Raw genomic sequence first — 26,261 nt, forward strand, 5'->3', positions numbered from 1 at the left:
ACTGTGAGACAGATTGCACAATGGACTGGAGGGTTGTGGGGCAGATGACAATGAGTTGGTCCCAACAACTGAATATTCAATGGACTGACAGTCACAGTGCAGTGCTGAGGGGCTGCTGCACTGTCAGAGGTGCTGGCTTGCAGATATTCAGCCTGTTCCTCCTCCCAGGCCAGCTGGTACCGTTACTCCCCACTATCACGGCTTTATCACACTGCTGATTCTCAGAGACTGGGTATCGCAGGCTTGTTTCACACTCTTTCCACATGCATGTTTTAAAAAAAAATTAAAGCTCCAAAGATTATTCTGTTCAATCAAACGCATGGTTACACAACTGATTGCACTGTGAGACTCAAACAGAGTCTAGTGAGAGCCAGCATCTGTTGTCTAGCCTTCATTGCTGTTGGGAAGATGATGAGAATGTCATCGCTGCAGTCTGTGAGGGGGTAGGGGCACCCTCAGTGCTGCAGGCGAGTCAGATAATGCCCAGGATTTTGACCCAGCTTGGGCACCAACACAGGAGGCCATGTGGCCCTTCAAGCCTGCTCCCCCATTCAATATGATCCTGGCTGATCATCTAACTCAGTCCCCAGTTCCTGCTTTCTCCCCACACCCTTTAACATCCACCCCTCCCTTAGCATTTAAAAGGCATCTGGATAGGTAAATGAATAGAGGGATCTGGGCCGGGTGCTGGCAAATGGGACTAGATTGGGTTGGGATATCTGGTCAGCATGGACGGGTTGGACCAAAGGGTCTGTTTCTGTGCTGTACATCGCTATTGACTCTATGATAACTACATCTAATTCCTTCTTGCAAAACATTTCATGTTTTTAGCCTCAAACTGGTTTCTGTGGCAGAGTTGATTAGCCCCCGCTCACAGAGGGAAAACATGTTCTTTACCTGTGTAACCCTTTCACTGCCTTGCTCCCAGAAGGGAGGTCACACATCCCAGAGGTGGGGTCACTGCAGAGAGCAGTACCTCACTGCAGTCTGAGCTGCTATCTTCCGAGTGGAGACAGCAGACTCAGAGCAGTGCAGCCTCAGCTCAGACAGTGACTGCAGACCCCAGTGTAGATGGCAGGGAAGGGATTTGAAAACACAGGCGAGGATTTTAAAGACCAAGGTGCTAGCAGGCTGGAAGCTAAAGTTGCCCAGGAACGATGGGCACATGGGGGTCACCCCAATCACGTTTTTGGACTGACAGAGCGTGATGTTGAACTTTTATTTCTTTTTCCATGTTTACTGAGCAGAGAGATCTCGGTGTCCATGTATATAGATCCCTGAAGGTTGCCACCCAGGTTGATAGGGTTGTTAAGAAGGCATACAGTGTGTTAGCTTTTATGGGTAGAGGGATTGAGTTTTGGAGCCATGAGGTCATGCTGCAGCTGTACAAAACTCTGGTGTGGCTGCACTTGGTGAATTGCAGACAGTTCTGGTCACTGCATTATAGAAAGGATGTGGAAGCTTTGGAAAGGGTTCAAAGGAGATTTACCAGGATGTTGGCTGGTATGGAGGGAAGGTCTTACAAGGAAAGGCTGAGGGACTTGAGGCTGTTTTCATTAGAGAGAAGAAGGTTGAGAGGTGACTTAATTGAGACGTACAAGATAATCAGAGGGTTAGATAGAGTGGACAGTGAGAGGCTTTTTCCTCGGATGATGATGGCTAGCTTTAAATTGAGAGGTGATAGATATAGAACAGATTTAGGATAGTTTCTTAACTCAGAGAATACTAAGGGTGTGGAACGCACTGCCTACAACAGTAGTAGACTCGCCAACTTTAAGGTCATTTAAATAGTCATTTGGCCTGTTTTCCTCTGACCCTTTCCTCTTCATGTACCTGTCTAAACGTGTGAGTGTACTTGCAACCGCCACATCCTCTGACAGTTCATTCCACAAATGAGCCATTGTCTGTGTGGAAAAAGTTGCCCCTCGGGTCCCTTTTAAATCTTTTTCCTCTCACCTTAAAATTATACTCTCTAGTTTTGAACTCCTCCCCCCCCTGGGGAAAAGGCCTGTGCCATTCACCTTATCTATGCCCCTCACGATTTCATAACCTCTACAAGGTCACCCCTCAACCTCCTAAACTCCAAGGAAAAGAGCTCCAGCCTATCCAGCCTTTCCTTATAACTCAACACCTCCAGGCCCAGTAAAATTCTTGTTTATCTTTTCTGCACCCTCTCCAACTTACTCACATCCAGAACTGTACACAGTACTCCTCACCAACTGCAGGAGAAAGTGAGGACTGCAGATGCTGGAGATCAGAGCTGAAAACGTGTTGCCGGAAAAGCGCAGCAGGTCAGGCAGCATCCGAGGAGCAGGAGAATCGACGTTTCGGGCATGAGCCCTTCTTCCTCACCAACTGCAACATGACATCCTAACTCTTAAACTCAACGGTCTGAGTAATAAAGGCAGAAGGCCGTGCCTTCTCAACCTTTCCCCTTGCCTGAGGTGTGGTGACCCTCAGGTTAACCCACCACCAGCCATCTCTCTCTCTGGTGAGAGAGCAGTCCCAATGGTCACACAAGATTATGAGGACATTTCCTTACTTGACGAAAACCCCGCCCAAGACTTGAATTTCCTTTGAAATCTTTTTTTTATTTCTGTGAATACAAAAAATAGTTTTTGTGGCCGATAAATTAGCAGTTTATGTTACATACAGTAATACATTCTGTCATGGCAGTTATAAGTGATGCTTCATTTCAACTTTGGGTCATAGGAGGTCAGGCAAGCCAATGGGAACTTGCAAACCGGAGAAGAAAACAGCATATCGATTTTGCAGGTACACCTTCCATTTCAAACATACCATCTCAAAACAACTCAAACCTAAAGGCCAATGCGACAACACTTCAGGAATAATTTCGGTGCATTAAATTTCATTCATTTCTTTAAGAAAAAAAAACAATGGTTCAAATTTCTCAGTGACTTAACAAAAGAGACGGATGTTTCTACATTTGGAACTTAGAGACGAACAGGGTCACTGAGATGACAGAGCCCGGGCTGGGAGAGAGGCAAGTCTGTGACACTGAGAGTTACAATACGACTTGGTGTAGTTCTGTGGAATGCAATATCCAGAAGGGGATTTCAGCTTACTGCAGCTTTCTGGTGGGCTAAAAATCAGATGGAGAAACACAGAAGGCAACCAAGTGCTGCTTAAACTGGCAGCTCCCCTGGGGATTAAGACTTCAGGAACACTACTTAAAATAGACAAGTGTAGAGGAACTTGGTGCCATTCAGTGGTTTAAGTAGAATAACAGAGGCAGCTGTTGTAGGCAATAGAAAAGTCAAATTAAAGCAACCGTGCAGCTAATATGGCAAAGCGTACAGACATGGAGAGGCGCACCAGGGGGGGTACCCATCACATGGAAATATGACATGAACTTGGAACCGTGCTCTGAAATTCTCCCTGCACCCCCCTTTTCTTTTTATTTTAAGAACACTGCCTTTCTGGCGCACGCCCGGATTCTGCTTTGACCGAGCACTCAGGTTTGTAAACACAACATGGCTTTTTGTTTTATTTATTTCTTGCTCTCTTACTTTTCCTTTTCCTCAGTGGGACGTGTCGCCCATTGGCTGCACAGAACGCAACCCTGGGTGGGGGGGTGGAGGAGTTGGGGCAAGTGGGGGGGGGGGTTACAAATCGATGAGGTTTTCTGAGAGATGGGGTGGGGGGGGGTGGTATCTCACCCCAAACCGTGTTGCCCGTCCTGCTGTTCAGTGGGTCGGGGTCAGTTGAACACTGAACAGGAAGACATGATGACGATGTGGATTAAACCTCCCCCTGACCCCCTTCAGAAAATCCTCAGCTCACGTGGCTGCGCGACATCCCCACCCCCCCCAACAACATTATCCACAGGATGGTTTTCATCTTCCTACATCACCGGAGCAGACAGACTCAGATCGTCCAAGGTACAGCTCTGTGTCTGGGCATCGTCCTCCTGCACAGAACGTGGTCTGGCCCTATTCATCTTTGTCAACGTCCCTGATATGTATTTTTAGTGCATGCATGCCTTGGGAGTAGAGGAAGCCAATACTAAAACTAACATATTTCTGACTACAATCTACAATTGGGTAAATCCGGGTTGATGCAAAAGTTCCCCCAGCCGCGGCGGTCTGCCAGAGCGACCGGTTTTCCGCTCGGAGATGGCTCAAGTTCTGAGAGGGACCGAGATCCCGTCCTGCCCGTTGACGATTAGCTTTCATCTTCACGGAGCTCCGACGGGAGGAACTTGTACTGCTGCTGGCGGATCTGCGCCAGCTTCTTGCGAGCCTCCTCCAGCTCCTTCTCCTTCCTCAGCATCTCCTCCTGGGCTGCAATGATCTGCCGGAGAAAACAATGGTCACTGCCAACCGAGACGGACTCCAAGTTAAACACCCAAGGGACTGGGGCACAAAGAACAAAAGAGAAGTACAGCACAGGGAACAGGCCCTTCGGCCTTCCCCAGCCTGTGCCGATCATCATGCCCTAACTAAACGAAAAAACAAACCTTCTGCCCTTATTCAGTCTGCCCTCTATTCCCTCCTTATACATGGAATCATGCAAATGCCTCTTTAATGTCACCAATGTGCCTGCTTCTACCATCTCTTCTGGCAGTGGATTCCAGGCTCTTCCCACTCTGCGTGAAAACTTGCCTCACACATCTCCCTTAAACTTTCCCCCTCTCACCTTGAACCCTGTGCCCCCTTGTCATTGAAACTACAACCCTGGGGAAAAAGTCTCTAACCATCCTCCCTGTCTACGCCTCTCACAGTTGTGTAGATCTCCATCAGGTCTCCTCTCAGCCGCCATCTGTCCAGTGAAAACAATCCCAGTCTATCCCCATGGCCAATCCCAGTCTATCCCCATAGCCAATCCCAGTCTATCCCCATGGCCAATCCCAGTCTATCCCCATAGCCAATCCCAGTCTATCCCCATAGCCGATCCCAGTCTATCCCCATTGCCGATCCCAGTCTATCCCCATTGCCGATCCCAGTCTATCCCCATTGCTGATCCCAGTCTATCCCCATGGCCAATCCCAGTCTATCCCCATTGCTAATCCCAGTCTATCCCCATTGCCAATCCCAGTCTATCCCCATGGCCAATCCCAGTCTATCCCCATTGCCAATCCCAGTCTATCCCCATTGCCAATCCCAGTCTATCCCCAAGGCCAATCCCAGTCTATCCCCATGGCCAATCCCGGTCTATCCCCATAGGCCGATGCCCTTGAGACCAGGCAACACCCTGGTGAACCTTCTCTGCACTCTCTCCAAAGCTTCCACCTCCTTCTGGTAGTGTGGCAACCGAACCTGCACACAGTACTCCAAATGCAGGTTAACAGAAGGTTTGATATAGCTGCAACATGGTTTGCCAACTCTCGGTACTCCATGGAGAAAGTGAGGACTGCAGATGCTGGAGACCAGAGTCGAAGAGTGTGGGGCTGGAAAAGCGCAGCCGGTCAGGCAGCATCCGAGGAGCAGGAGAGTCGACGTTTCGGGCAAAAGCCCTTCATCAGGAACGTTCTGATGAAGAGCTTATGCTCGAAACGATGACTCTCCTGCTCCTTGGATGCTGCCTGACCAGCTGTGCTTTTCCAGCACCGCAGTTCTTCGACTCTGGTACTCCATGCCCCAGCCAATGAAGGTGAGCAGGCCATGAGCCTTCTTAATCATCTTGGCCACCTGTGTCGCCATTTTAAGGGAACTGTGGACCTGCACACCCAGATCGGTCTGTATGTTAACCTTTCTCAGCGTTCTGCCATTTACAGTAGAATTCATACCTAAATTTGATCATCCAGAACGCATCACCTCGCATTTGTGTGGATTAATCTCCATCTGCCATTTCTGTGCCCAAGTCGCTAATCTATCTATATCCTGTGGACAGAGAACTGATTACCAGACAGGGAACAAGGGCTAGGAATCAATGGCCCTTTTCCCAAGTGGCAGCCACTCTCAGTGTCATACAGCACGGAAACAGACCCTTCGGCCCAACCAGTCCATGCTGACCATAATCCCAAACTAAACTAGTCCCACCTGCCTGCACTTGGCCCATGTCCCTCCGAACATTTCTTATTCATGGACTTTGTCACAAAGCTGGCTCCTTTTTTCTAAAAGCTATTCCTTTTCTCAAGGATACTGTGTCCTTGGTATTTTTCAGAGGGGTCGTAAACAGCTTCCTGTGCCAATCAGTCTGGTTTGGTAGAGAGATTAAAGAGTATTGAGAGGCCTTTTGTTTATATGTAAACAGATGAGACTTCAGGCCAAAGTGGTCATGTCTTAGAAGTGACCTGTATAACGAAAGGGCAGTGGGCAGCTCTCTAGCTAAGCAGTTCAGTTCAGTCCAGAACTAGTTGGGAGTTCAACAGTGAGCTGTGTGGAAACTCTCTCTCTCTCTTCTTCTGCTGATCTAACTTCAACCTGTAAGCATCTGTTCCATTTATACTGGTTTTTAAGAGTGTTTGCTTATTGGGACTGTTGTGTATATTCAGAACAGCATACCTAAGTCTAGTTTGGACAGACTGAGCTCTGTAGGGGTTCTTTATTCTGTTCTTTGTGTTTCGTTGTGTAATTTTGTGAATAAATTTCTGTCTGTTTTAAAACCTGGTACCTTACTCTGAGTAATTCTCACTGTACACTTACCGAAACAACTTGCTAAGTTATGGTCTGGATTGCCGGCTCAAGAATGTTTTGAGTGGTCTGGCCTAGTCCAGGTGTAGCAGGGGGTGAAGAAGTACCATAATCCCAAACTCAACTGAACATAGAACATTCCAGCACTGGACAGGCCCATCGGCCCTCAATGTTGCGCCGTCCTGTGAAACCCATCTGAAGCCCATCTAACCTAACCAAATGTCTTTTCAACGTAACTGTACCCGCACCCACCACGTCCTCTGGAAGTTCATTCCACACTTGAACCACTCTCTATGGAAACAAATAGCCTCCCGTTTTTTATAAATCTTTCTCCTCTCACCTTAAAAATATGCCCCCCTAGTCTTGAACTCCCCCACCCTAGGGAAAAGACATCCGCCATTCACCTTATCTGGACCCCTTATGATTTTATAAACCTCTATAACATCACCCCTCAACCTCCTCCACTCCAGTGAAAACAGGCCCAGCCTGTCCAGCCTCTCCTCATAAGCCAAACCCTCCATTCCTGGCAGCATCCTGGTAAGTCTTTTCTGAACCCTCTCCAGTTTAATAATATCCTTCCAATAACAGGGAGACCAGAACTGGGCACAGTATTCCAAGAGAGGCCTCACCAATGTCCTGTATAAGCTCAACAAGTGACTAGTGAGGTAACACAGAGATCAGGGCTGAGAACCCAGCTATTCACAAGATATTTTAATAATTTAAATGAGGGAACAATGTATAATATCTTCAAGTTAGCAGAGCACACACAGAGTTGGGTGGAGGGTGAGCTGTGAGGGGGATTCAGTGTGATTTGGACAAGTTGGGTAAGTGGTCAAATACATGAATAAATGTGAGGCTATCCACGATGGGAGCAAAAACAGGAAGGCAAATTATTATCAAAGGGGGAAAGAGGGATATACAATGAGACCTGGGTGTCTTTGTGCACCAGTTGCTGGAAATGAGCATGCAGGTGTAGCAGGGGGTGAAGAAGCACCATAATCCCAAACTCAACTGAACATAGAACATTCCAGCACTGGACAGGCCCATCGGCCCTCGATGTTGTGCTGTCCCGTGAAACCAATCTGAAGCCCATCTAACCTACACGATTCCATTTTTATCCAATGACCATTTAAATGCCCTTAAGTTGGTGAGTCTATTACCGTTGTAGGCAGTGCGTTCCACACCCTTACTAGTCTCTGAGTTAAGAAACTATCCTAAATCTGTCCTATATCTATCACCTAAGTCCTCACATGCTAGCCATCATCATCCAAGGAAAAGGCCTCTCACTGTCCACTCTATCTAATCCTCTGATTATCTTGTATGTCTCTATTAAGTCACTTCTCAACCTTCTCTCTAACAAAAATAGCCTCAAGTATCTCCGCATTAGACCTTCCCTCCACACCAGGCAACATTCTGGTAAATCTCCTTTGAACCCTTTCCAAAGCTTCCACATCCTTCTTATAATGCAGTGATCAGAACTGTACGCTATTCTCCAAGTGCGGCCGCACCAGAGTTTTGTACAGCTGCAGCATGACCTCATGGTTGTGAAACTCAATCCCTCTCCCAATAAAAGCTAACACACCGTACGCCTTTTATCAACTTGGGTGGCAACTTTCAGGGATCTACGTACGTAGATACCAAGATCTCTCTGCTCATCCACACTACCAAGAATCTTATCATTTAGACCAGTACTCTGAATTCCTGGTCCCCTAAACTAGCCCCTACATTGGCCTTCATAGCAAAAGGATTCGATTACAGGGGCAGGGCTATCTCGCTGCAATTGTACTGGGCCTGGTGAGGCCACACCTGGAACATTGTGTGCAGTTTTGGTCTCCTTATCTGAGAAAGGGTGGTTTAGCTATCGAGGGAGTGCAACAAAGTTTTACCAGACTGAATCCTGGGATGGCAGGACTGATGGAGGAAGGCAGACTGAATCAGTTAGAACAATATTCATTGAAGTTGAGAAGAATGAAGGAGAACTAATAGAAACCAAAAACTTCTAAAAGCATTAGACAGGGTAAATGTAGGAAGGATCTTTGTAATGAGCAGAGAGTCTGGAACAGTTTAACGATATAGAAGCTGTTTATGGCAGAGAGGAGGAGAAATTTCTTCACCCAGATTTCCCGGCACAGAAAGGAGATGAAGCCAAAACATTAAACGTTTACAAGAAAAAATTAGATATCATTCTTAGGCCGAAAGGAATCAAAAGGTTTGGGGTGCGAGTAGGAAAAGGGGACTGTTGAGAGTTGGATGATCAGATGGGATCATATTGACTGATGGAGCAGGCTCGAAGGGCCGAATGGCCTACTCCTGTTTTCTATGTTTCAGCAATCTGCATTAAAATAACAGACCATCACCAGGTCCATCACAGGAGGTGGAACCAAATACAATTTGGTGCAAGAATAGATGACTAAAGACTTGGTTGGAGGTAGGTTTTTGGGGAGTAATTTAAAAGCAGAGAGATGGGGGAGAGACAGTGAGATACTGGGGGAGAGACTGTGAGAAACTGGGGGAGAGGCCGTGAGATACTGGGGAGAGACAGTGAGATACTGTGGGAGAGACCGTGAGATACTGGGGGAGAGACAGTGAGATACTAGGGGAGAGACAGTGAGATACTGGGGGAGAGACCGTGAGATACTGGGGAGAGACAGTGAGATACTGGGGGAGAGACAGTGAGATACTGGGGGAGAGACCGTGAGATACTGGGGGAGAGATCGTGAGATACTGGGGATAGTGAAATACTGGGGGAGAGACAGTGAGATACTGGGGGAGAGAGACAGTGAGATACTGGGGGAGAGAGACAGTGAGATACTGGGGGAGAGAGACAGTGAGATACTGGGGGAGACAGACAGTGAGATACTGGGGGAGACAGACAGTGAGATACTGGGGGAGACAGACAGTGAGATACTGGGGGAGACAGACAGTGAGATACTGGGGGAGAGAGACAGTGAGATACTGGGGGAGAGAGAGACAGACAGTGAGATACTGGGGGAGAGACAGTGAGATACTGGGGGAGAGACAGTGAGATACTGGGAAAGAGAGACAGTGAGATACTGGGGGGTAAGACAGTGAGATACTGGGGGAGAGACCGTGAGATACTGGGGGAGAGACCGTGAGATACTGGGGGAGAGACCGTGAGATACTGGGGGAGAGACCGTGAGATACTAGGGGAGAAACAGTGAGATACTGGGGGAGAGACTGTGAGAAACTGGGGGAGAGACCGTGAGATACTGGGGATAGTGAAATACTGGGGGAGAGACAGTGAGATACTGCGGGAGAGACAGTGAGATACTGGGGAGAGAGACAGTGAGATACTGGGGGAGAGAGACAGTGAGATACTGGGGGAGAGAGACAGTGAGATACTGGGGGAGAGAGACAGTGAGATACTGGGGGAGACAGACAGTGAGATACTGGGGGAGAGAGACAGTGAGATACTGGGGGAGAGAGACAGTGAAATACTGGGGGAGACAGACAGTGAGATACTGGGGGAGAGAGACAGTGAGATACTGGGAGAGGGAGAGACAGACAGTGAGATACTGGGAGAGAGACAGTGAGATACTGGGGGAGAGACAGTGAGATACTGGGGGAGAGACAGTGAGATACTGGGGGAGAGACAGTGAGATACTGGGAAAGAGAGACAGTGAGATACTGGGGGGTAAGACAGTGATATACTGCGGGAGAGATAGTGAGATACTGGGGGAGAGACAGTGAGATACTTAGGGAGATAGACAGTGAGATACTGGGAGAGGGATAGTGAGATACTGGGAGAGAGAGACAGTGAGATACTGGGGAGAGACAGTGAGATACTGGGGGAGAGACAGTGAGATACTGGGGGAGAGACAGTGAGATACCGGGGGAGAGACAGTGAGATACCGGGGGAGAGACAGTGAGATACTGGGGGAGAGACAGTGAGATACTGGGGGAGCGACAATGAGATACTGGGGGAGAGAGACAGTGAGATACTGGGGGAGAGAGACAGTGAGATATTGGGGGAGCGACAGTGAGATATTGGGGGAGAGAACATAGAACAGTACAGCACAGAACGGGCCCTTCGGCCCTCGATGTTGCACCGACCTGTGAACTATTCTCAGCTCGTCCCCCTACACTATCCCATCATCGTCGATGTGCTTATCTAAGGATAGTTCAAATCTCCCTAATGTGGCTGAGTTGACTACATTAGCAGGTAGGGCATTCCACACCCTTACCACTCTCTGCGTAAAGAACCTACATCTGACATCTGTCTTAAATCTATCAGCCCTCAATTTGTAGTTATGACCCCTCGTACATGCTGACGTCACCAATCTAGGAAAAAGACTCTCACTGTCCACCCTATCTAATCCTCTGATCATCTTGTATGTCTCTATCAAATCCCCTCTTAGCCTTCTTCTTGCCAATAAGAACAGGTTCAAGTCTCTCAGCCTTTCCTCATATGACCTTCCCTCCAGACCAGGCAACATCCTGGTAAATCTCCTCTGCACCTTTTCCAATGCTTCCACATCCTTCCCGAAATATGGGGACCAGAACTGTCCACAATATTCCAAGTGCAGTCGCACCAGTGTTTTGTATAGTCGCAGCATGATATTGCGGGTCCGGAACTCAATCCCTGTACAAATGAAACCTAACACACCATATATCTTCTTAACTGCACTATCCACCTGGATGGCAACTTTCAGGGATCTATGTACATGGACTCCAAGATCCCTCTGCACATCTACACTACCAAGAATCTTTCCATTGACCCAGTTTTCTGCCTTCCTGTTATTTTTCCCAAAGTGAATCACTTCACATTTAGCTGCATTGAATTCCATTTGCCACCTCTCAGCCCAATTCTGTAGTTTATCCAAGTCCCCCTGCAACCTGTAACATTCTTCCACACTGTCCACTACTCCATCGACATTAGTCTCATCTGCAAACTTACTAATCCATCCACCTATGCCTGCGTCTAAGTCATTTATAAAAATTAAAAACAGCAGTGGTCCCAAAACAGATCCTTGTGGCACACCACTCGTAACCGGACTCCAGGCTGAATATTTTCCATCAACCACCACTCGCTGCCTTCTTTCAGAAAGCCAGTTTCAAATCCAAACTGCTAAATCACCCTCAATTCCATGCCTCTGCATTTTCTCCAACAGCCTACCATGTGGAACCTTATCAAAGGCTTTACTGAAGTCCATGTACACCACGTCAACTGTCCTACCCTCATCCACAGGCTTGGTCACCTTCTCAAAAAACTCAATGAGATTTGTGAGACACGACCTGCCCTTGACAAAACCATGTTGACTATCTGAAATCAAATTGTTGCTTGCTAGATAATTATAAATCTTATCTCTTATAATCCTTTCCAAAGCCTTTCCTACAACAGACATAAGGCTTACTGGTTTATAATTACCTGGGTCATCTCTACTGCCCTTCTTGAACAAGGGTACAACATTTACAATCCTCCAGTTCTCTGGTACCAAACCTGTAGACAAAGGCTCTGCTATCTCCTCCCTAGCTTCCCAAAGAATTCTTGGATAAATCCCATCTGGCCCAGGGGACTTGTCTACTTTCACTCCTTCTAGAATTGATAACACCAGTTCGTAACTAACCTTGAACCTTTCTAGAGTCATAGAGATGTACAGCACGAAAACAGACCCTTCGGTCCAACCCGTCCATGCCGACCAGATATCCCAACCCAATCTAGTCCTACCTGTCAGCACCCGGCCCATATCCCTCCAAACCCTCCCTATTCATATACCCATCCAAATGCCTCTTAAATGTTGCAATTGTACCAGTCTCCACCACATCCTCTGGCAGCTCATTCCACACATGTACCACCCTCTGCGTGAAAACGTTGCCCCTTAGGTCTCTTTTATATCTTTCCCCTCTCACCCTAAACCTATGCCCTCTAGTTCTGGACTCCCCGACCCCAGGGAAAAGACTTTGCCTATTTATCCTATCCATGCCCCTCATAATTTTGTAAACCTCTATAAGGTCTCCCCTCAGCCTCCGACGCTCCAGGGAAAACAGCCGCAGCCTGTTCAGCCTCTCCCTGTAGCTCAGACCCTCCAACCCTGGCAACATCCTTGTAAATCTTTTCTGAACCCATTCAAGTTTCACAACATCTTTCCGATAGGAAGGAGACCAGAATTACATGCAATATTCCAAAAGTGGCCTAACCAATGTCCGGTACAGCTGCAACATGACCTCCCAACTCCTGTACTCAATACTCTGACCAATAAAGGAAAGCATACCAAACGCCTTCTTCACTATCCTATCTACCTGCGACTCCACTTTCAAGGAGCTATGAACCTGCACTCCAAGGTCTCTTTGTTCAGCAACACACCCTAGGACCTTACCATTAAGTGTATAAGTCCTGCTAAGATTTGCTTTCCCAAAATGCAGCACCTCGCATTTATCTCTCATAACTCATTCTTCTCCTCTATAATATTCTCCTTTTCCTGAGTGAAAACCAATGAGAAATGTTCATTTAGCACCCCGCCAATCTCCACAGGGTCCACACTCAACTTCCCACTTCTGTCTTTGACTGGCACTATTCCTACCCTAATCATCTTTTTATTCCTCACATACCTATAGAAAGCTTTAGGGTTCTCCATTATTCTATTTGCTAAAGACTGCTCGTGTCCTCTCTTTGCTTTTCTTAACTCTCTCTTTAAATCCTTCCTAGCTGATCTGTAACTCTCCATCTCCTCATCTGTACCACATTGCCTCATTAACACATAAGCCTCCTTCTTCTTCATACCAAGCGATGCAATTTCTGTCGTAAACCACAGTTCCCTTACCTTATCACTTCCTCCCTGCCTGACAGCGACATACCTATCAAGGCCATACAATATCTGTTCCTTAAACCAGCTCCACATTTCCATTGTCTGCATCCCCTGCATTTTGCTACCTCATTCTATGCATCCTAATTCCTGCCTAATCGCATTATAATTGCCCTTGCCCCATCTATAACTCTTGACCAGTGGCATGTACCTATCCCTTTCCATCGCTAAACTAAACGTAACTGAATTATGGTCACTCTCTCCAAAATGCTCACCTCCCACTAAATCAAACTCTTGGCCTGGTTCATTACCAAGCACCAGATCCAGTGTGGACTCCCCTCTTGTCGGCCCTTCGACATCCTGTGTCAGGAAACCCTCCTGTACACATTGGACAAAAACTGATCCATCCGACGTACTAGAGTTATAGCATTTCCAGTCAATGTTAGGGAAGTTAAAGTCCCCCATAATGACCACCCTGTTCCTTTCACTCCTACCCAGAATAATTTTGCTAATCCGCTCTTCCACCTCCCTGGAACTCTGCAGAGGCCTATAAAAACTCCAAGCAGCGTGACCTCTCCCCTCCTGTTTTGAACCTCAGCCCACACTACCTCAGTAGACGAGTCCTCATCAAAAGTTCTCTCAGCCACCGTTACACTATCCTTGACTAACAAGGCCACACCTCCCCCTCTGTTACCGCCTTGCCTGTTCTTAATGAAAAATCTAGACCCTGGAACCTGCAACATCCATTCCTCACCTTGCTCTATCCATGTCTCCGAAATGGCCACAACGTCAAAGTCCCAGGTACCTATCGTTGCTGCAAGCTCACCTACCTTATTTCGGATACTTCTGGCGTTGCAGTAAACACACTTCAAACCACTTCGCTGTCTGCCAGCACATTCCTGAGACCCTGAAGTCCTGTCCCTGTCCTTCCTACTCTCATCCTCCTGTGCACTGCAACTACACGTCCGGTTCCCATCCCCCTGCTGAGCTAGTTTAAACCCACCCAAATAGCGGCATCAAATTTCCCACCCAGGACATTAGTACCCCTCTGCTTCAAGTGAAGACTGTCCTGTTTGTATAAGTCCCACCTTCTCCAGAATGAGCCTCAATTATCCAAGAACCTGAAACCCTCTCTTCTGCACCATCCTTGCAGCCACGTGCTCAGCTGTGACACTGAGAGACAGTGAGATACTGAGGGCGAGAGACGAGATACTGGGGTAGAAAAGTGACCAAACTTAGATGACCAACGGCGATCGAATTAAAACAGTGGGTGCCCAAAGGCCAGAATAACAACAGCACTGATCTCTGGAGGAGGGGGCTGGAAGAGATGACAGAAATAGGGACAGATGTAGGGGCTGGAGGAGGTTATAGAGATAGGGAGGGATGTAGGGGCAGGAGGAGATTATAGAAATAGGGAGGGGGTGTAGGGGCCGGAGGAGATTACAGAGATAGGGAGTGGGTGTAGGGGCTGGAGAAGATTACAGAAATAGGGAGGGATGTAGGGGCTGGAGGAGGTTACAGAGATATGGAGGGGGTGTAGGGGCTGGAGGAGGTTACAGAGATAGGGAGTGGGTGCAGGGGCAGGAGATTTCAGAAACAGGGAGGGGGTGTAGGGGCTGGAGGAGATTACAGAGATAGGGAGTGGGTGTAGGGGCTGGAGAAGATTACAGAAATAGGGAGGAATGTAGGGGCTGGAGGGAGTTACAGAGATAGGGAGAAGGTGTAGGGGCTGGAGGAGGTTACAGAGATAGGGAGGGGTGTAGGGGCTAGAGGAGGTTACAGTGATAGGGAGAGGTGTAGGGGCTGGAGGAGGTTACAGAGATAGGGAGGAGTGTAGGGGCTGGAAGAGGTCACTGAGATAGGGAGGAGATGTAGGGGCTGGAGGAGGTTACAGAGATAGGGACGGGTGTAGGGGATGGAGGAGGTCACACAGATAGGGAGGGATGTCAGGGCTGGAGGAGGTTACAGACATAGGGAGAGGGTGTAGGGGCTGGAGGAGCTCACAGAGATAGGAAGAGGTGTAGGGGTGGAGGGAGTTACAGAGATAGGGAGAGGGTGCAGCAGCTGGAGGAGGTTACAGAGATAGGGAAAGAGTATAGGGGCTGGAGAAGGTGACAGAGATAGGGAGGGGGTGTAGGGGCTGGAGGGGGTTACAGAGATAGGGAGGAGGTTTAGGACCTGGAGGGGGTTACAGAGATAGTGAGGCGTGTAGGAGCTAGAGGGGGTGACAGAGATAAGGAGGGGTGTAGGGGCTGGAGGAGGTTACAGAGATAGGGAGGGATGTAGTGGCTGGAGGTGTTTACAGAGATAGGTAGAGGTGTAGGGGCTGGAGGAGGTTACAGAGATAGAGAGATGTGTAGGGGCTGGAGGAGTTACAGAGATAGGGAGAGGTGTAGGGGCTGGAGGAGGTTACAGTGATAGAGAGAGGTGTAGGGGCTGGAGGGTGTTACAGAGATAGGGAGAGGTGTAGGGTCTGGAGGGAGTTACAGAGATAGGGAGAGGGTGTAGGGGGTGGAGGAGGTCACAGAAATAAGGAGAGGGTGTAGGGGCTGGAGGGAGTTACTGTGATTGGGAGAGGGTGTAGGGGCTGGAGCAGGTTACAGGAATAGGGAGAGGGTGTAGGGGCTGCAGGGAGTTACAGTGATTGGGAGAGGGTATAGGGGCTGGAGGGGGTTACAGAGATAGGGAGGGGGTATAGGGCTGGAGGAAGTTACAGAGATAGGGAGGGGGGAAAGGGGCTGGAGGAAGTTACAGAGATAGGGAGGGGGGAAAGGGGCTGGAGGAAGTTACAGAGATAGGGAGGGGGGAAAGGGGCTGGAGGAAGTTGCAGAGGTAGGGAGGGGGTGTAGGAGCTGGAGGGGGTTACAGAAATAAGGAGGGGTGTAGGGGCTGGAGGAGGTTACAGTGATAGAGAGAGGTGTAGGAGCTGGAGGGATCTACAGAGATAGGGAGAGGGTGTAGGGGGTGGAGGAGGTCACAGAAATAAGGAGAGGGTGTAGGGGCTGGAGGGAGTTACTGTGATTGAGAGAGGGTGTAGGGGCTGGAGGAGGTTACAGGAATAGGGAGAGGGTGTAGGGGCTGCAGGGAGTTACAGAGATAGGGAGGGGGTATAGGGCTGGAGGACGTTACAGAGATAGGTAGGGGGGAAAGGGGCTGGAGGAAGTTGCAGAGGTAGGGAGGGGGTGTAGGAGCTGGAGGGGGTTACAGAGATAGGGAGGGGGTGTAGGGGCTGGAGGGGGTTACAGAGATAGGGAGGGGGTGTAGGAGCTGGAGGGGGTTACAGAGATAAGGAGGGGTGTAGGGGCTGGAGGTGGTTACAGAAATAGAGAGAGATGGAGGGGCTGGAGGAGTTACAGAGATAGGGAGAGGTGTAGGGGCTGGAGGAGGTTACAGTGATAGGGAGAGGAGTAGGGTCTGGAGGAGGTCACTGAGATAGGGTGGAGGTGTAGGGGCTGGAGGAGGTTACAGAGATAGGGAGAGGTGTCAAGTCTGGAGGAGGTTACAGAGATAGGGAGGAGGTGTAGGGGCTGGAGGAGATTACAGAGATAGGGAGAGGGTGTAGGGGCTGGAGGAGGTTACAGAGATAGGGAGAGGTGTCGGGGCTGGAGGGAGTTACAGTGATAAGGAGGGGGTGTAGGGGTGTAGGAGGTGACAGAGATAGTGAGAGGGTATAGGGGCTGTAGGGAGTTAGTGATGGGGAGAGGGCGTAGGGGCTGGAGGAGGTCACAGAGATTGGGAGGGGTGTAGGGGCTGGAGGGAGTTACAGAGATAGGGAGAGGATGCAGGGGCTGGAGGGAGTTACAGAGATAGGGAGAGGATGCATGGGCTGGAGGGAGTTACAGAGATAGGGAGAGGGTGTAGGGGCTGGAGGGAGTTACAGAGATAGGGAGAGGATGCAGGGGCTGGAGGGAGTTACAGAGATAGGGAGAGGATGCATGGGCTGGAGGGAGTTACAGAGATAGGGAGAGGGTGTAGGGGCTGGAGGGAGTTACAGAGATAGGGAGAGGGTGTAGGGGCTTGAGGAGGTCACAGAGATAGGGAGAGGGTGTAGGGGATGGAGGAGGTTACAGAGATAGGGAGGGGGTATAGGGGCTGGAGGAGGTGACAGAGATAGGGAGAGGGTGTAGGGGCTGGAGGAGGTTACAGAGATAAGGAGAGGATGCAGGGGCTGGAGGGAGTTACAGAGATAGGGAGAGGGTGTAGGGGCTTGAGGAGGTCACAGAGATAGGGAGAGGGTGTAGGGGATGGAGAAGGTTACAGAGATAGGGAGGGGGTATAGGGGCTGGAGGAGGTGACAGAGATAGGGAGAGGGTGTAGGGGCTGGAGGGGGTTACAGATGTCGGGAGGGGATGCAGGAGCTGGAGGGGATTACAGAGATAGGGAGGGGGTGTAGGAGCTGGAGGGTGTTCCAGAGGTAGGGAGGGGGTGTAGGAGCTGGAGGAGGTTACAAAGATAGGGAGGGGTGTAGGGCTGGAGGGGGTTACAGAGATAAGGAGGGATGTAGGGGCTGGAGGAGGTTACAGAGATAGGGAGGGGGTGTAGGGGCTGGAGGAGGTTACAGAGATAGGGAAGGGGTGTAGGGGCTGGAGGGGTTTACAGAGATACGGAGGGGGTGTCGGGGCTGGAAGGTGTTACAGAGATAGGGAGAGGTGTAGGGGCTGGAGGAGATCACAGAAATAGGGAGAGGGTGTAGGGGCTGGAGGGAGTTACAGTGACTGGGAGAGCGTATAAGGGCTGGAGGAGGTGACAGAGATAGGGAAGGGGTGTAGGGTCTGGAGGGGGTTACAGAGGTAGGGAGGGGGTGTAGGAGCTGGAGGGAGTTACAGAGAAAGGGAGGGGTGTCGGGGCTGGAGGGGGTTACAGAGATAAGGAGGCATGTAGAGGCTGGAGGGGGTTACAGAGATAGGGAGAGGTGTAGGGGATGGAGGAGGTTAAAGTGATAGGGAGAGGTGTACGGGCTCGAGGAGGTTACAGTGATAGGGAGAGGTGCAGGGACTAGTGGAGGTTACAGTGATAGGGAGAGGTGTAGGGGCTGGAGGAGGTTACAGTGATAGGGAGGGGTGTCGGGGCTGGAGGAGGTCACAGAGATAGGGTGGAGGTGTAGGGGCTGGAGGAGGTTACCGTGATAGGGAGAGGTGTAGGAGCTGGTGGAGGTTACAGTGATAGTGAGAGGTGTCGGGTCTGGAGGAGGTCACTGAGATAGGGAGGAGGTGTAGGGGCTGGAGGGGGTAACAGAGATAGGGAGAGGTGTCGGGGCTGGGGGAGGTCACAGAGATAGGGAGAGGTGCAAGGGTGGAGGAAGTTACAGAGATAGGGAGGGGATGTAGGGGCTGGAGGGAGTTACAGAGATAGGGAGGGCTGTCGTGGCTGGAGGAGGTTACAGAAATAGGGAGAGTTGAAGGGGCTGGAGGAGTTACAGAGATAGGGAGAGTTGTAGGGGCTGGAGAAGGTATCAGAGATAGGGAGAGGGTGTAGGGGCTGGAGGGAGTTACAGAGGTAGGGAGGGGGTATAGGGGCTGGAGGAGGTGACAGAGATAGGGAGGGGGTGTAGGGGCAGAAGGGGGTTACAGAGATAGGGAGGGGGTGTAGGGGCTGGAGGGGGGTCAAGAGATAGGGAGGGGGTGTAGGGGCAGAAGGGGGTTACAGAGATAGGGAGGGGGTGTAGGGGCTGGAGGGGGTTACAGATGTAGGGAGAGGGTGCAGGAGCTGGAGGGGGTTACAGAGATACGCAGGGGGTGTAGTGGCTGGAGGAGGTTACAGAGAATGGGAGAGGTGTAATGGCCAATGGAGATTACAGGGATAGGGAAGGTTGAGGGGCTGGAGAAAGTTACACCAAAGGGGAAGGGATATTGGCGCTGGAAGAGTTTATGGAGGGATGGGGTGGTGGTGTAGGGATTGGAGATGGTTATAGAGACGCGAGGGTGGGGGGGTGGGGGGGTGGTTATAGGAGCTGGAGCAAGTTACCAAGTCAGGGAGAGGTGAAGGGGCTGGAGGCGGTTGGAAGGGCCAGTGAAGTCACAGAGATAGGGAGAGTTATTCTGGTGGGAGGTGGTTACAGAGATTGGGAGGGACGTAGAGGATGGACGAGGTTGCAGAGACAGGAGGGGTGTAGGGGCCAATGGAGATTACAGTGACAGGGAGGGGTGTAGGGCCAATGGAGATTACAGTGACAGAGAGGGTGTAGGGCCAATGGAGATTACAGTGACAGGGAGGGGTGTAGGGGCCAATAGAGATTACAGAGATAGGAAGGGGTGTGGGGGCCAATGGAGATTACAGTGACAGGGAGGGGTGTAGGGCCAATGGAGATTACAGTGATAGGGAGGGGTGTAGGGCCAATGGAGATTACAGTGACAGGGAGGGGTGTAGGGGCCAATAGAGATTACAGAGATAGGAAGGGGTGTGGGGGCCAATGGAGATTACAGAGATAGGGAGGGGTGTAAGGCCAATGGAGATTACAGTGATAGGGAGGGGTGTAGAGGCTAATGGAGATTACAGTGATAGGGAGGGGCGTGGGGGCCAATGGAGATTACAGAGATAGGGAGAGGTGTAAGGCCAATGGAGATTACAGAGATAGGGAGGGGTATGGGGGCCAATGGAGACTACAGAGATAGTGAGGGGTGTAAGGCCAATGGAGATTACAGTGATAGGGAGGGGTGTAAGGCCAATGGAGATTACAGAGATAGGCAGGGGTGTGGGGGCCAATGGAAATTACAGAGATAGGGAGGGGTGTAGGACCAATGGAGATTACAGATAGAGGGAGGAGTGTTGGGGCCAATGGAGATTACAGTGATAGGGAGTGGTATAGGGCCAATGGAGATTACAGTGATAGGGAGTGGTGTAGGGCCAATGGAGATTACAGTGATTGGGAGGGGTGTAGGGTCAATGGAGATTACAGAGATAGGGAGGGGTGTAGGGGCCAATGGAGATTACAGTGATAGGGAGTGGTGTAGGGCCAATGGAGATTACAGTGATTGGGAGGGGTGTAGGGGCTAATGGAGATTACAGAGATAGGGAGGGGTATGAGAGGCAAAGGAGATTACAGAGATAGGGAAGGGTGTAGGGGCCAATGGAGATTACAGTGATAGGGAGGGGTGTAGGGGCTAATGGAGATTACAGTGATAGGGAGGAGTGTGGGGGCCAATGGAGATTACAGAGATAGGGAGGGGTGTGGGGGCCAATAGAGATTACAGTGATAGGGAGGGGTGTGGGGGCCAATGGAGATTACAGAGATAGGGAGGGGTGTGGGGGCCAATGGAGATTACAGTGATAGGCAGGGGTGTGGGGGCCAATGGAGATTACAGTGATAGGGAGGGGTGTGGGGGCCAATGGAGATTACAGAGATAGGCAGGGGTGTGGGGGCCAATGGAGATTACAGAGATAGGGAGGGGTGTAGGGGCCAATGGAGATTACAGTGATAGGGAGTGGTGTAGGGCCAATGGAGATTACAGTGATTGGGAGGGGTGTAGGGTCAATGGAGATTACAGAGATAGGGAGGGGTGTGAGGACCAATGGAGATTACAGTGACAGGGAGGGGTGTAGGGGCCAATAGAGATTACAGAGATAGGAAGGGGTGTGCGGGCCAATGGAGATTACAGTGACAGGGAGGGGTGTAGGGCCAATGGAGATTACAGTGATAGGGAGGGGTGTAGGGCCAATGGAGATTACAGTGACAGGGAGGGGTGTAGAGGCTAATGGAGATTACAGTGATAGGGAGGGGCGTGGGGGCCAATGGAGATTACAGAGATAGGAAGGGGTGTGGGGGCCAATGGAGATTACAGAGATAGGGAGGGGTGTAAGGCCAATGGAGATTACAGTGATAGGGAGGGGTGTAGAGGCTAATGGAGATTACAGTGATAGGGAGGGGCGTGGGGGCCAATGGAGATTACAGAGATAGGGAGAGGTGTAAGGCCAATGGAGATTACAGAGATAGGGAGGGGTATGGGGGCCAATGGAGACTACAGAGATAGTGAGGGGTGTAAGGCCAATGGAGATTACAGTGATAGGGAGGGGTGTAAGGCCAATGGAGATTACAGAGATAGGCAGGGGTGTGGGGGCCAATGGAAATTACAGAGATAGGGAGGGGTGTAGGACCAATGGAGATTACAGATAGAGGGAGGAGTGTTGGGGCCAATGGAGATTACAGTGATAGGGAGTGGTATAGGGCCAATGGAGATTACAGTGATAGGGAGTGGTGTAGGGCCAATGGAGATTACAGTGATTGGGAGGGGTGTAGGGTCAATGGAGATTACAGAGATAGGGAGGGGTGTAGGGGCCAATGGAGATTACAGTGATAGGGAGTGGTGTAGGGCCAATGGAGATTACAGTGATTGGGAGGGGTGTAGGGGCTAATGGAGATTACAGAGATAGGGAGGGGTATGAGAGGCAAAGGAGATTACAGAGATAGGGAAGGGTGTAGGGGCCAATGGAGATTACAGTGATAGGGAGGGGTGTAGGGGCTAATGGAGATTACAGTGATAGGGAGGAGTGTGGGGGCCAATGGAGATTACAGAGATAGGGAGGGGTGTGGGGGCCAATAGAGATTACAGTGATAGGGAGGGGTGTGGGGGCCAATGGAGATTACAGAGATAGGGAGGGGTGTGGGGGCCAATAGAGATTATAGAGATAGGGAGGGCTGTAAGGCCAATGGAGATTACAGTGATAGGCAGGGGTGTGGGGGCCAATGGAGATTACAGTGATAGGGAGGGGTGTGGGGGCCAATGGAGATTACAGAGATAGGCAGGGGTGTGGGGGCCAATGGAGATTACAGAGATAGGGAGGGGTGTAGGGGCCAATGGAGATTACAGTGATAGGGAGTGGTGTAGGGCCAATGGAGATTACAGTGATTGGGAGGGGTGTAGGGTCAATGGAGATTACAGAGATAGGGAGGGGTGTGAGGACCAATGGAGATTACAGTGATAGGGAGGGGTGTAGGGGCCAATGGAGATTACAGTGATAGGGAGGGGTGTAGGGGCTAATGGAGATTACAGATATAGGGCGGGGTGTAGGGGCCAATGGAGATTACAGAGATAGGGAGGGATGTAGGGGCCAATGGAGATTACAGTGATATGGAGGGGCGTGGGGGCCAATGGAGATTACAGAGATAGGGAGGGGTGTAGGGGCCAATGGAGATTACAGTGATAGGGAGTGGTGTAGGGCCAATGGAGATTACAGTGATTGGGAGGGGTGTAGGGTCAATGGAGATTACAGAGATAGGGAGGGGTGTGAGGACCAATGGAGATTACAGTGATAGGGAGGGGTGTAGGGGCCAATGGAGATTACAGTGATAGGGAGGGGTGTGGGGGCCAATGGAGATTACAGAGATAGGGAGGGGTGTGGGGGCCAATAGAGATTACAGTGATAGGGAGGGATGTAGGGGCCAATGGAGATTACAGAGATAGGGAGGGATGTAGGGGCCAATGGAGATAACAGTGATATGGAGGGGCGTGGGGGCCAATGGAGATTACAGAGATAGGGAGGGCTGTAAGGCCAATGGAGATTACAGTGATAGGGAGGGGTGTGGGGGCCAATGGAGACTACAGAGATAGGGAGGGGTGTAGAGCCAATGGAGATTACAGAGATAGGGAGGGGTGTAAGGCCAATGGAGATTACAGTGCTAGGGAGGGGGGTGGGGGCCAATGGAGATTACAGAGATAGGGAGGGGTGTAGGGGCCAATGGAGATTACAGTGAGAGGAAGGGGTGTAGGGGCCAATGGAGATTACAGAGATAGGGAGGAGTGTAGGGGCTAATGGAGATTACAGAGATAGGGAGGGGTGTGGGGGCCAATGGAGATTACAGATATAGGGAGGGGTGTAGGGGCTAATGGAGATTACAGAGATAGGGAGGGGTGTGGAGGCCAATGGAGATTACAGATATAGGGAGGGGTGTAGGGGCCAATGGAGATTACAGAGATAGGGAGGGGTGTGGCGGCCAATGGAGATTACAGAGATAGGGAGGGGTGTGGGGGCCAATGGAGATTACAGAGATAGGGAGGGGTGTAAAGCCAATGGAGATTACAGGGATAGGGAGGTGTGTGGGGGCCAATGGAGATTACAGAGATAGGGAGGGGTGTAAAGCCAATGGAGATTACAGTGATAGGGAGGGTTGTTCTGGTGGGAGGTGACAGAGATAGGGAGGATTGTTCTGGCTGGAGGAGGTTACAGAGATAGGGAGAGATGAGTTGATGGGCAGATTTAAAAATAGAGATGAGTATTTTAAACCAATGTGCTCCTGAACGTGGCTTCAATTCAAGTCCTCAGCATAATTGTAAATTACATCGAACATTAATACCATTTAATATCTAATATAATTTTATCCAGCTCCATGAGAGATTCCTACAGTCAGGAGAGAGTAAAGATGAAGGGATAAGTAATACAGAGGAACCTCGATTATCCAGCATTTGATTATCCGAATTTCAGGATTATCCGGCAAGATCGCAAGGTCCCAATGCTTGGCTAAACTGTGTTATCCGGCATTCGATTATCCGAACAAAATACTCCCCGTCGTGTCCTTCGGATAATCGAGATTCCTCTGTATTTCTAAATGCTGAAAATGCTTGGTGGGTGATTTGAGCACAGGATGTGAGGCTTAATTAGCAAATGGGTCGGGACAAAAATGAAATAGAACATAGAAAAATACAGCACACAACAGGCCCTTTGGCCCCCGACGTTGTGCCGAGATTTAATTCTAATGTCAAATATAGTAACTTAACCTACGCACCCCTATCCATGTGTATGTCCAGCAGTCGTTTAAATGTCCCCAATGATTCTGCTTCCACCAGCACAGCTGGCAACGCATTCCATGCATTCACAACTCTCTGTGTAAAGAACCTACCTCTGACGTCTCCTTTATACCTTCCTCCTTATATCGTCAAACTATGACTTCTCGTACCAGTCAATCCTGCCCTGGGGAAAAGTCTCTGGCTAATGATTTATCTATTCCTCTCATTATTTTGTACACCTCGATCAGGTCTCCTCTCTTCCTCCTTCTCTCCAGAGAGAAATGTCCGAGCTTATTCAACCTCTCTTCATAAGGCAAGCCCTCCAGTCCAGGCAGCATCCTGGTAAACCTTCTTTGCACCCTCTCCAAAGCCTCTGTATCTTTCCTATAGTAGGGCAACCAGAACTGGACACAATATTCCAAGTGTGGTCTCACCAGGGACTTTTAGAGCTGCAGCAAAACCTCGTGGCTCTTAAACTCGATCCCTTTGTTAATGAAAGCCAAAACACCACATGCTATCCATTTGGGTGGCAACTTTGAGGGATCTATGTACTTGCACACCCAGATCCCTCTGTTCCTCCACACTGCCAAGAATCCTGTCTTTAATCCTATATTCAGCATTCGAGTTCGACCATCCAAAGTACATCACTTCGCATTTATCCAGATTGAACTCCATCTGCCATTTCTCAGCCCAGCTCTGCATCCTGTCTATGTTGCGCTGCAGCCTGCAGTAGCCCTCGATACTATCGACGACACCTCCAACCTTTGTGTCATCTGCAAACTTACTAACCCACCCCTCAACCTCCTCATCCAAGTCATGTATAAAAACTACAAAGAGCAGAGGCCCAAGAACAGAGCCCTGCAGGACCCCACTCAACACTGTTCTCCAGGCAGAATACTTTCCATCTACAACCACTTTCTGCCTTCTGTCAGCCAGCCAATTCTGAACCCAGATAGCCAAATCTCCCTGTATCCTATACCTCCTGACTTTATGAATGAGCCTAACATGGGGAACCCTATCAAATGCCTTGCTGAAGTCTATATACACCACATCCACTGCTTGACCGTCATCGACCTGTCTTGACACCTCCTCAAAGAACTCAATAAGATTTGTGGGGCATGACCTGCCCCTCACAAAGCCATGCTGACTGCCTTTAATCACACTATGCTTTGCTAAATAGTCATAAATCCTATCCCTCAGAATTCTTTCCAAAACTTTGCTGACCACAGATGTAAGACTAACTGGGCTGTAATTGCCAGGGATTTCCCTATTACCCTTCTTGAAAAGAGGAACAACATTCGCCTCCCTCCAATCCTCTGAGACGACTCCTGTGGAGAGTGAGGAGGCAAATATCCTCGCCAGCGGCTTAGCAACCTCCTTTCTCGCTTCCTGGAGCAGCTTAGGATAACTCTGGTCTGGTCCTGGAGACTTATCAATCGTAATGTTTTCCAAAATTTCTAGCACGTCAACTTCATCAATCTTGATCTGGTCAAGCCTGTATCCCAGCTCCTCAAAGTTCTCATTCACAACAAGGTCCCTTTCCCTTGGTGAAAACCAAAGCAAAAAACTCATTTAGGGCTTCCCTTATCTGCTCAGACTCCACGCACAAGTTCCCTACACTATCCCTGATTGGCCCTACCTTCTCCCTGATCATTCTCTTATTCCTCATGTATGAGTAAAATGCCTTTGGGCTCTCCCTAATCCTTATTGCCAAGCCTTTTTCATGTCCCCTCCTGGTCTCCTCAGTCCAATTCTGAGCTCCTTTCTAGCAAGCCTGTAATCCTCTAAAGCTGTGCCAGATTCTTGCTTCCTCCACCTTACGTAAGCTGCCTTCATCGTTTTGGCGAGAAGTTCCTCTGTTCTCGTCATCCAAGGTTCCTTAATCTTACCCCATTCGCAACTGCACCTTAAATAGTCTCCACATGTTCTGCTGCGCCCTTTCTGTGGAACAATTACTCCCAGTCTGTACTTCCCAACTCCTGTCTGATAGCGTCATAATTTCCTTTTCCCAATTAAATATCTTCCCTCGGTAACTGTTCCTTTCACTTTCCAAGGCTATGCTAAATGTGAGGCAGTTGTGATCACTGTCACCAAAGTGCTCTCCCACTGTGAGATCTGATACCTGTCCTGGCTCATTGCCGAGCACCAAATCCAAAATAGCCTCTCCCTTTGTCGGCCTGCCT

The 26,261-nt window shown here is 49.8% G+C and overlaps 1 protein-coding gene across 4 annotated transcripts in view; it reads right to left on the bottom strand.

Annotated features, from left to right (window-relative positions):
* Positions 1–2,570: 2,570 nt before the first annotated feature.
* LOC122542439 (talin-2) overlaps positions 2,571–26,261 on the bottom strand; it is a 354,392-nt gene continuing 330,701 nt past the window's right edge. For all 4 annotated transcript variants that reach the window (XM_087982138.1, XM_087982135.1, XM_087982136.1 and 1 more), the window contains one exon: positions 2,571–4,314. In XM_087982138.1, the coding sequence (XP_087838264.1) occupies positions 4,186–4,314 (129 nt within the window). In that variant the 3' untranslated portion in view covers positions 2,571–4,185. The remainder of the gene's footprint in view (positions 4,315–26,261) is intronic.

The sequence above is a fragment of the Chiloscyllium plagiosum genome, unplaced genomic scaffold (assembly GCF_037043375.1).
Source record: "Chiloscyllium plagiosum isolate Xiang-an unplaced genomic scaffold, Cpla_swu_hap1 HiC_scaffold_42, whole genome shotgun sequence".
Taxonomy (NCBI): Eukaryota; Metazoa; Chordata; class Chondrichthyes; order Orectolobiformes; family Hemiscylliidae; genus Chiloscyllium; species Chiloscyllium plagiosum.